Consider the following 11,674-nt stretch of genomic DNA (forward strand, 5'->3'; position numbering starts at 1 on the left):
GGGAAAGGCATGGCAACCTTGAAGTTCTACAGCCTTTAATTTATGAGGACAAAGCCAGCCTGTAAATCAACGCTGTGGTGCAAGCCTAATTCCCTTATGGAATCATAGATCGTTTGGGTTTGGAAGGGGCTTTAAAAACGATCTAATTCCAACCCCTCTGCCGCGGGCAGGGACACCTCCCTCAGACCAGGAGATCTCACGTCCCAGCTACCTTCCGCGTGTTATTCCCACGCTGTATTTTAACGATTTTTATTTGTACCCGCCCTGACCGGCCTCCCGCTTCCCGCCCCTCCCTCAGCGCCCAACGGCCGCCGCGCCAGCCCCGCCCGCAGCCGTTGCGCACGCGCCGGGCGCCTGAAGCGGGCTGTGGGGGCCATGGCGTTGCGGCTGCTGCGGGGCGCGGCGGGGGCGGCCAGTAAGCGGCGGGCGGGGCGAGGAGGGAGGGGAAGGGGGTGAGGGGAGTCCTGGGCGTCTCCCCTGCTTCTCTTCCTCCTCCTCTTCCTCACGCGGGGGCGGTTGCCTCGGTGGCTGAAGGGCGCCTGAAATGGCGGCGGCGGGGGGGCAGGGGCCTCGCTCTGCCTGCGGCTTGGGGCGGGGGTGAGGGCGTGAGGGGGCCGCCTCGGCGATCTCTGCCCTGTGCCCGGTGTGTGAGGGGCTCGGGCGTACAAGGAGCCCCGAGCAGTGGGCACAGGGCGGCCGATCAGGGCCCTGCCTTCCCCTTCAAAACCTGAAGCTCACGGCGTCCTCCTGCCGCGGGGCTCCTGAAGCACCCACCCGGCCGTCGCTCCGAATCTGTGGTGGTCTTAGCTAACGCAGAGACCTCCTGCAGGCTTAGTTTGCAAACAAGTTGTTTCTGAGGAGATGAAGGCTCTCGAGAACTGTGTTGCCTCCAAGAAACATAGAGTAAGAAGCATGAATATCCTCCACAGCCATTATTTTAATTTGGTAGAACTAGATGTATTTTGGGTATTATGGATGTTGGCTGTGCAGCAGCTTAAAAGACATGGGATTTTCAACTTCTTTTTAAATTCAACCCTGTAACTAATACATTGCGTGGCTTTGTGACAGCCCGCAAAGGAAGAGGGAGGTCAAGGGCAGTTTGCAGAATGTGCTGTACTGATGAGGTTAGAATCATAGAATATCCCGAGTTGGAAGGGACCCATAAGGATCATCGAATCCAGCTCCTGGCACCACACAGGTCTACCCAAAATTTTAGACCATGTGACTAAGTGCACAGTCCAGTCGCTTCTTAAACTCCGACAGGCCTGGTGCAGTGACTACTCTGGGTTGATTGTTCATCGTGCCTTTCTCGGAGGCACTTAGTGTTGAACTTCTTTCACCTCTGTGTCAAGAAGAATACATCTTGGTCAACAATAGCAAGTATTACAAATAGGAAAAATTGATTTTGTCTCTTCTGTGCTGAGATAATCGATTTCATATCAGTAGCTTCATCTGACTTCTGTTTGAATTTAGGCTAGAATATCAGCCATAATTTAGCTTTCTAAATAGCTTCTCTTTCAGCTTGCTGAAGAGCCAGTTGACTGGCAGGAGTAGAAGGATCCAGTGTATGGATGAGAATTAAATTCCTCCCAGTTCATAATCCACTATGTCATAGCTAAAGGAAAAAAAAGTAGATTTCTTTGGGGCATTGGCAGTGGTTGGCAGGCATGGTATGGTTTATGTGACCATAGGGTTTAATCTTAAGGTTGTGGTATTTTGGGATGAATAGATGCGCAGATTCTGGCAGCGCAGGTGGATCGTTGTTTGGTGTAGGGGAGGCGAATCCGTGCTGCTTGCGGAGGCTGCCTGGTGCGATCTCGAGCACGGTGGGATAGTTCTTCGCAGTGCTTTGCACCTGGGGTGGTACCGGGAGGATTCCTGCTTGAATCCTCCTTAAGAAAGGTCAGAGCCCCTTTAGGCACATGTCCACAGTGAACAAGAGCTACTCTCTAAACATACGTTGTCCATGGACATTTGGCTTTTTAAACGATTGTGGAAATAGCATTCATTTTGAGAGGTTTTTGAAAGTAATTTTTAACTTGTTAATGACTTCTGAACTTTTTGTGACTTATAATATCTGTGCACCTCTATGTTTTTAGACTACTTAACATAACTTTGAGGTATGGCTGATAAGGTTTCTTCTACATTTGTGTTTAAAAATTGTTAGTAGGTCTTTGTTAAAATAAGTAACTTTTTTTCTCTTCAACGCATTTGCACAATTTGCAGTTGTATACGTGAATGCAAATGTGTTTAAAGTTTGTCCTGCTTTTGCCTACCAGCTTAAATACTTTACCATCCTAAACAAAGCCCATCTATTCTGTAGCAACTTTCTGGAATACCTGTTATTAAGGGAACAATGTTTTTTTTTCTTTTTTTTTTAATACTTTCCGTTGGGAAGGCAGAAGCTTTTTCTGACTAAAAAGCTGCTGGAAATGAGCCAAAACCTAGAAATCAGCTGGTTTCTTGGGGAGGTTAGGATTCTTCCAGGAAAACAGAATGTACTGGTCTGTGCTAGCACAACTACTATTTAGAGTCTAAAATACAAGAAGGTAATGATGAAGAGAAGTTCAAGCAGTTTAAAATACACTGTTTATGTGAACAGAGTTACACAACTAACACAGTTTTCCCTGCATATGTTTCTAGGACTGAAAATAAGAGTCTGTGCTGATTTCTTAGGTGGTTGTGAGTTGAGTTTTGAACTAATACTTGGAGGGCTTTTTCCTGGCCTCCCCCCGAGGTTCTCTAAACAGTGCTAGAACTGTTCAGTGTTAAAGCCTCACATTTACGTTACGCGTCTGTTCATTTGACAGGGTCATCGGTTCTTTGCAGCTCTCTGAGGAGCACCAGCTCTAACACAGGAGGAAGACCTGAACCCGCTAAGCAGGCACTTAAGAAACCGAAGTTACCAGTAGGTCGATTTGATGAACCAGAGGAGTCCAGTATAGAGAGGGAACCCCTGGAAAGTAAGTCACGTTTTACCAAACTGAAAGCCATGTTTTTTAAAGTAAAGATTTTGAGATGTTGTGCTGATACACGTTTATGAAGAGGGATGGGTGTTCAGCAGTCTTCAGAATCGCTTTCTGGGCTTAACAGTTTTGAAAACGAATGGAGATGGGGCAGTGGTGACAAGTCACAGCAGAGGATGTATGAGCAGAAACTTCTTCGAAACAAGGGTGGTCAAACGCTGTAGGAAGTCGCCCAGCGAGGGTGCTGCTAAGTGTCACTGGGGGGGGCAGCATTAGTCTGTTACCGTATAGCTCTAACCGATGGTGGTAAACCCATGAGGGCACCAGCTACTTTCTTTTTTATCCAAAAAGTCAGTTCTGTTTCTTAGTCCGCAGAAGATTCCTGACCTATGCCATTTTCATGGTCCCTGTTTCTTAGCCTTGCACGGAGCGTTTTGAAGAGCAACAGCAGATGCTGTTTCCTGAGCCCCTCGGTGGGGCCGGGGGCCCTGATGAACTGCGGCTGCTGGGGCTGTGTTCCCCTGGCCTTAGTGTAGGGAGCCTGGCAGCCCCAGGTGCCAGATGTGTCACTGCTGAAAGCCAATGGAAGAATGCGCTTATTTATCAGGCAGGAGAGAGAACGAATCTGTTTCCCTCTCTTTTTGATGAGCCATCTTTCCTTAAGTAAAAGTGCTAGGCAGACTTGATCTTACACACCAGTGTGCTGTTTTGTCACTGTTTGTTCACCAGTAGTGATAGCCCGTATTTGTCCGTTCCAAGGTCTCCAGGACAAGCTTTTTCAATACAGCAATAGATCCCTGTGAATATCCAGGTGACAGAACGACTGAAAAATTATAGTATGGTCTGCAAAATGGCTGCAGGCGATTTCAGATGGACTCACTTGAGCATTGACTCAGAGTTGGAGTTGTTCTGTAAGCACTATTTAATTCTTAATTTCTTGTTCCTTTATTTCCGAGGAAATAAATGCCATCAGTGCTTCTTTTAAAACCAATGCATAATTATTATCTTTTGCTTTTGGCTTAAGTGTTCTATATTTAGAGCAAAATTGAAGGTTTCTTTTGGCTTTAAATGTAGTTGTACTTGGGTATTTTTACACATAACATCAGTTTGTTAGAATGCCCGCTACCCATTGTATCCTTGATGGCTATCAGAAAAAATGTGAGGGTTTGAGATGGCCGTTTGCGATTCCCTCTGCCGTGTAGCTATCGTGGAGAAACCTTCTGACCTTCTGCGTCCACTGTCAGCACAGCAGTAGTGCTTGGGTATCAGGATGATGACATCTACGGGATAATGCAAGATGCTTTTGTGCTCCTTGAGCTATGGGGAGTACTCGAGTACTTGACATTCCCTGTCAGGGTCTGTGTGAGTGTTCAAGCGGGCATCACAGTATGTCATCGCGTATCGCCTGTAGCCATGAGTCTTCCTCTGTCACTGCCCTTTTTCATCGCTCTCCAGGATTCCTGTTGTCTTCTCTCATTCTCAGCCCTTCTCCTTGTTACTTGCGTCCCCACCAGCGCTGGCTCAGTGATGCAACAGAGGGAGCCCAGAGCTGGGTGTACAGGAAGGTTCTGGAATCACTATGGCAAGCGGGTGTGGGGTGCAGAGAGCTTCAGAGCGCTTTGCAGTCTGCCGCAGGATGAAAAAATACCCAGCCTAGGGTGGTGCCGTGCCAGAAAGTAACTCCTCTGTGGCTTGGCGATGCCTGTGCAGCCGTCCCTGAGTTGCTGTGAAGAGAGGGCCCCGTTCCGGGAGCACCGAGTAGCACAAGACTGCCGGGGGTGGAACAAAGCTGCGTGGCGGTAAGGGCAGGTGGCGTCAATTAGGGAGGTGTTGGGAGCGTGAGCGTAGCGTGCAGCTCAGCACAGAGATTCTGGAGTCCCGTTCACACCCTGCTCGGGAAGGGTCGCACCCTGTCCTGAAGGGGCATCACAGGGACTTAGCAGGCTTATGCTCAGTTTTAAAAGGTAAAATGTCTAATTTTAGTTATCTGGGATTTCATAGTACCTTCTAGGATGGTGGTATTTAGTCCGATGTTGGGAAATCTCAACATGGTATTTGCTGAAAAAATATCATCCATGAAAACAGGGTGTTTTAAGTCCGAGAATTACAGAATCTCGACTGAAGTTCTCATACCTGTGAGTCTAAAATCAGAAACCTAAACAAACACAGACAACGACCTGATATTTTAGATGTAGCAAACGTACGTACAGCATACCTGCACGATGCCAGTTCTTACTCCGAATCCACTGTGGAGCTTTGGACATTGAGTTGCTTTTTTGTTTGTGTGACGGAATTTGATCATACTTTTCTGACTGTAGTCACAAAACTCTGAAATGACTCTTATTGCTCTGGGAAGTGCTTAACTCAAGGTTGCCTTTATAAACAAGATAATTGATTTTGCATTTAAGTGTGGACTGAGAGGCAAAGCTTACAGATGATGACAACTTTCTATTTCACAGAACGGTTGGGGTTGGCGGGGTCCTCTGCTCCAGCCCCCTGCTCGAGCAGGGCCCCCTACAGGTCTCCAGGGAGGGAGACACCACGATGTCTCTGTGCAACCTGTGCCACTGCTCTGTCACTCACACAGTTTAAAAAAAAAAAAAAAAGTGTTTCCTGATGTCCAAAGAGAACTTCCTTTGTTTCAATTTGTGTCCATGTTTGTCAACATTATAGGCATGTTAATGAATTTTCCCTGTCGTTCTAGAATTCCCTGATGGAATCAATCCTACTACAAAAGAGAGGGGTGGACCTAAAGGCCCTGAACCGACACGTTTCGGAGACTGGGAGAGGAAAGGACGTTGTATAGACTTTTAATGTGTAAATGTGTCAATATTGCTAATAATGTTCCTAGGAAAAATACATCATGTATAGAAAAAGCTCGACTAGATTTGCTGTGAAGTTTCTTGTTGCTGTCATGTTTGTGATTAATTTTCTGAGAGATATTTTATGTAAATAAACACAACATACCAATTTTGGGAGCTGTTACTTGTATGTGCACCTGATCTTCAATAATATTTATCCTGTGCCAGTATGAATGCAGGCACAGCGATGTGGAGGTGGCAGAAAAGATAGAGATGTCTGTTTGAAAACTGGCTAAATGCTGCTTGGGGGAAAAATGACATTTTCTCACACCTTAGGGTCAAAGGTGAGTATTAGATAAGATGATCTTAATATTGTAGGTCTTTAAATATCGCTATGGTACCTGGCGTGGCGCTGAACACCTTTCAGTCAGATTGAACTCAGTCACTTGTTCAAGAATTTGCCTGGTCGTAAAATACTTGAGTAGAGTGTGAGCCTACCGCTTCTGTATTATTAATATGAGAATAAGCTGACATTATTAAAACATCTGAGCATACTAACACTCTAGATATTTGCTGTGGAAGCTCTTTCTGGTAGACTAAACAAACTGATTTTCTCTAGTCCTCAACAACGGAAAGTGTTCATTTTTTTCATCCCTTTGTGTTTTCCTTCCCAACCTCTTCACTTTCACTCTACGCCCCCTGCTTATATGTTCACAATTCCTATTACCTGCTTTTGCCATAGCATCACAGTGGGCATTAAAACTGAATTAAAGGGTTTTGGAGAGCACAGTACAGTCTTCCATTTTATGGCCTAAATTTCTCTTTCCTATACAAATATTTTTTTTGTGCCTTTTGCTATGCCAAAGCAAGTTCTACCTGACTGAAAATCAGCTTCAGGCATGATTTATGTTGTTCTGTATTATTCAGGCTCTGTAAGAATGTACCAATTCATCCACTTTTGCCTTTTGCATGATTTTATTAAAGCACCAAAGTGTGTCCTTGTACAGATCAGTAAAACCTCCCTAAGAAACCCACCTGACCTGCGGCCAGTGGGGAAGCTCCTCCTCCAAATCTGTCAGTTTGGATACTGAGTGTGTATTTTGTTAATGTAGTATTACGCTGGTTGTGGATTAAGATGTTTGACTCACTGCCATGATGCCCTACAAAAGTATCATGTCTGTTTGGATAGGTTTATCAACCAAATATCTCACTGAAGAACAAAATGAGGTTTATTAAAGCTTATTTTTTTTTCATAAAGGGTGTTAACTAGTGGCAATTATATTTTTGATCCCTTAACCTTCTATAAATTCTGCAGCACTGCTTGGATACTGGAAAATCAGTCTGTATTTAACTGATTCTTTCTTGTTGTCCTTCTGTAGTACAACAGCTACATTTTCCCAAAATCTATTGAATTTCTAAGTTACCTAAAAATGCACTGGGTAAACTTATTTAATATATGGTGTTTATTAAAATGTCTATTTCTAGTGTTGCTTTGCCTCTTCAGTTGCTAGTAGAGGGGAAAATACGTCACCACCCAACACACCACCTACTTCTCACATACGAAGCAGAAATTTTAATTGGAAACTTCCGCCTTTTCTGCATCATTACCAATAGGCTTAACGTCTTAATTAGTGAAGAGGCAAGAACACTACTGCAGTTATTTTACTTTTGCATTCTGAATCTTACCCTTACCCATGGGTTGTTGCACAATTTCATTATCTCTTGCCAGATTTTGCCTTTCCCAGCACAAGCTCTGTGAATGTTTATCTTGTTCCACTTCTTGGTGTTCTTGATACTCGGTTCCAATTGCTGCCTTCAGCACAGACAGGTTTCTGGCTGCAGCTGTGCTTCTCTCTGGTTACAAAACAGCACTTTTTGGCTAGCATATAAAAAAATCATTCTTACCTGCCTATGGTTTTATTTTTCTGTTGTTACCTTTGTGATTGAGCTAGATCTACCGATGTTTTTTTGCAAAAGGAGATCCCCATGTCAGAACTTGCGACGCATCCCATTTGTTGCTATCCTTGAGGAAAGTAAAATCGCTTGTTTCCTCCTTGATGTGAAGGCTCTTCAGGCACCTGTGTGTCTGCCTCCATCCAGGTGATGGCTGTCCCTGCCTTAGCCACGGGCAGTTGTTTGCCACGGAGCTCAGGCATGTCCTCGCACTCCCTGCCTGCATGCACTGAGTTCCTTCATTTGAAAGCTGCTTCTGAAAGCGCTGTCTGTACCAACAAGAGTGCCTCAAAAAGGCATGGATTTTTTTTTTTGCCTTCCAAAACCTAAAAAAGCTCCTAACCAATGTAAATACAAGTTGTCAATGGGTAGGCACTCAGGAAATAGAGGATACCTCTTCAACGTTAAGGAACAGGCCTTCTTCACCACCTCCCAAGTCCGTGCTGCTAACCACCACGTATTTTTTTAATTTGGTTCAGGAATGTATCAATAAGAGAGGAGAGGCTGAATGTTTGGGCAAAATAAATGGCCACAAGGCATATGCCAAGGAGCTTTTTGGTCTGGCAATGGGGCATTTACCAAAGGAGCCCTGGGCTCCTTTACTGATAAGTCCAAAATATTGTTTTGTGGTGTTGCAAGATCCCTGTCAAAACCAATCATGGTTTCAGTGCAATAACCAACACAATGACATTGCAGGGTGTAAATGATAATTTCTGTTTGGTTTTCTTGCAGTGTCTGCAGTTGTGAGAGAAGCACTTCAGCACTTTTTCAGTGCCGTCTTCCTGCTCTTTCCAGATGAATAATATTAGCAATTCACTGTGATGTAGCATAAGGGTAAAGCTATGACTTGTGGCATTAGCTATAAGATTAGCCATAAAGGTATGTCTTTGTTGTAAATACCAGTTAATCTATTTTTGTAGCTCTTTTTTTGTTGGTATAAGAGGGTGGAAAGCATCAGGGGTTTTATTCCTTTTCTGTTCTCTTAAATTTCTGTGAGACAGAGTTGTTCTGCCTGGGTAAGCAAGATCTTGTAATTCTGGAGGATGCTTGTTGCTCTGTCTTTACTAAAAAGCTGTATGTTGCTTTTCTGCAGTAGTTTTTCATTGTTAAACTTCTTTCTGCTAGTTTGTTTACATACATTCAGTGCATTATTAAAATTATGAAGCCTATATTGTTCTAAGGAATTGCTCTGTAATTACTTTGTTACAAAATATATGAAGTTGCACTCTACAGTTAAAATGTTTGCTATATGTTGTCATGTTTGGAAAGTATATATTCCAGTGCTGATTCTACTGAGTTAAAATGCAAGGTTGTATTATGTAGTTGAATGAGAGTCAAATTATCCTGTCTCGTAGCAGATGTGTTTAAAGGACTGTGGAATGTTGGTATAAAACTTCACTGCTTGTTTAGTTGACTGCAATAAATGGATCACAAGTACCATCAGTCTGTAGCAATGTGGCATTTTTATGATGCTGACTTTGGTTTTGTCGCTTATAAAGGACCACAACACATTGTTCTGAAGTATCAGGAAAACGATACAAAACAATGTATAAGTTGGTGAGAGAAGAAGATTCAGAGATTCTCTGGTATTCGTAATTGTTCATCAATTGTGAACAGCATTGTGTATATCGTCAAAGCTAAGGAAATGATTTGAGATTTATTTCTGTGTGCTGACAGTAATCAGAAAACGTAAAAATCTGTGATAGCTTCCATGCTTTTGTAACATGCAGTATGGAAACACCTTTGCTTGGCTGATGGTTGGTGCACTCCAATACTGCTACGCTTCTGCTCCCTTGTACATCTTGGTAGTTGGTGGCAGGGCGTAGTCACGTGTGATCTTCTTAAGGATTGCTTTTGTAGAAAGGGCGGCACAGCACAAATAGAAACAAATATAAAATCTGGTTTTGGCAAATCCTGAGAAAAGTTCTCTATTTAAAACAAGTATTGTGAAGAGCAGAACTAATGAAGTCTTGTTTCTTATGAGCTTCTTGAGCCTCCTGTAAATCCAGTTTCTTTACCCATGTTCTCTTGTTGAGTGACATTATCTCGCCCAGGCAAGAGAAGGGGCATCTTTCTGCTCATCTCTTCCTCCCTGGAGGTGATACTTGGACTTCTTTCTTCTGTTCCCTCCTCCCCGGCACTGACTTTGACAGAGCTGTTAGGAACTTACTTACCCTGGAAACTTTTCTCTCCTTGATACCTTTTCAGAATAGGTTAAAGTTACTTGATGACTTCTAAAGTAATGGGGCAGTGCAGACATTAGCCTTTCATCCTTTGACCGTACATTTTTTTGTTGGAAATATTCATTGTCTCTCTGCATTTTTCTCTCTATGAAAAGATGATATTTTTCCCCCTCAAAGAACATTAAAAGTGCCAATTAAAGCTTATGGCAGTAAGACTTTGACAAGCTTTTTCCAGACATTAAGTCTCCCAGTCAACTGTAGTCTCAAGCCTTAAAAAATCACATATTTTAATGGTGTATTTTTAGGATAAGAGTGTTCACAGCTCTTTAAGGTCCTTAATTAACAAATTCATTTATAACAAAGCTGACATACCCAGCCATTAAAACACACAGTTGTAATTTTCAAATGCTAGTCTCTGTCAAAATTAGGTGAGCTATGAAGTGAGTTGGTGGAGAGGTCAGTTCTGGAGGCCAGATAATGAACTATTGTTTGCACTGAGATTTCCACCTCATCAGCTGCTTAAAAACTCAGCGACTTCCCTAGCCATCTGTGCTCCCTTCGTAATTAGCTGCAGTGGAGGAGATGCCTCCCAACAGCAGCCCGTCTTAGAGTGGGGAGATGAATTCCTCACTACAGATGGTGAATGGGAGGAAGTTTTAAGCGTATCTTCCCCATTAACTAACTGTAAAAGCTGCCTAAATAGCTATCTTAAGGTCTCCCTTATCTTAAGACAGCAAGAGCTTATCGACCATTAGATAAATAGAATTGAACGTGTCGGCTTTGTGGTCGTGGCAGTAGAGAAGCCAGGGTGCCAGTAAGTGCCACCGCCTCAGAGCGAACCGTGCAAGGAGACAGCAGGACTCGCGGTGCTTTTTCTGCCTGTGCCCTTCCCAGGTGGTTCTGGTGGGGAAGGACACCCAGAGCCAACTCGCAGGCACCTTGTGAACAGGAAATGGCTTCCCTTAAAAGGAGAGAAAAAAGCCTACTGTTAAAACTTTTTTCTTTTTTTCTTTTTTAATTCCCTCTGCCCATCTACCTCCCAAACAACTACCTAAAGCACCTTACAGCCTGGAGGGTAACATGGCTGTATCATACCTGGATGACAGCACGTATCTCAAACCTAGGAGAAGTGTGTAAAACTAACAACTAAACTCCGATGCCCTGCTAAAAGAGGGGGAACCAACATGAAGATAAGGCTGGCAGACTAGAAAAAGATGAATATATTTGCTCAGCAAAACCTTAATCTGTGTGGTTTCCTTATAGCGGGGTAAGGAACAAACTGGAACATCTGTGTGTTTCCAGTTTTCGTTTGAAAAATGGGGAAAATTTCACCGTCTCCCAGAACATATGTGAGCAAATGTTGCTTAGCTCAGGGAACATCATGCTTTCAGATATTTTTTTTTCTCCCAGGGCTTTCACTTGCAAGTTCTACAGCATCGATGTGTGATCATTAGATTTTATTTTTCCAGTGTTACACTTGAGATAGGAATGTAGTGTAATAACAGGTAACTGCTTGGTCTGGCAGGCATACCGCTTCATCCTTCTTGTATATGGTGATGCCATTTCTTCAGCCCAGTAATGACAGCTACAGCTCTTCTCTTGGTAATTACATGCTATTTAATCCTGCTTTTAATTTTTGGCATTGAGGTCATTTTTGATAGGTACCTTTAGTTCCTTTTCGAGTGGTAACAGTATGCTTCACAAAAATGAATCACAAATTGCAGATATTTCTTCTTTCTCTGAAGGAAATCTGACAATTTGTATTTTGTAT

The 11,674-nt window shown here is 43.4% G+C and overlaps 1 protein-coding gene across 1 annotated transcript; it reads left to right on the forward strand.

The window, feature by feature from the left end:
• Window positions 1-305: 305 nt before the first annotated feature.
• On the forward strand, window positions 306-5,944 carry SDHAF4 (succinate dehydrogenase complex assembly factor 4). Its single transcript, XM_035542920.2, has 3 exons — window positions 306-415; window positions 2,811-2,963; window positions 5,671-5,944. The coding sequence occupies exons 1-3, from the start codon at window positions 376-378 to the stop codon at window positions 5,778-5,780; spliced, it is 303 nt and encodes a 100-aa protein (XP_035398813.1). The 5' UTR covers window positions 306-375; the 3' UTR covers window positions 5,781-5,944.
• The last annotated feature ends 5,730 nt before the right edge of the window (window positions 5,945-11,674 follow it).

This window comes from Cygnus atratus, chromosome 3 (genome assembly GCF_013377495.2).
Source record: "Cygnus atratus isolate AKBS03 ecotype Queensland, Australia chromosome 3, CAtr_DNAZoo_HiC_assembly, whole genome shotgun sequence".
In the NCBI taxonomy this organism is placed as follows: Eukaryota; Metazoa; Chordata; class Aves; order Anseriformes; family Anatidae; genus Cygnus; species Cygnus atratus.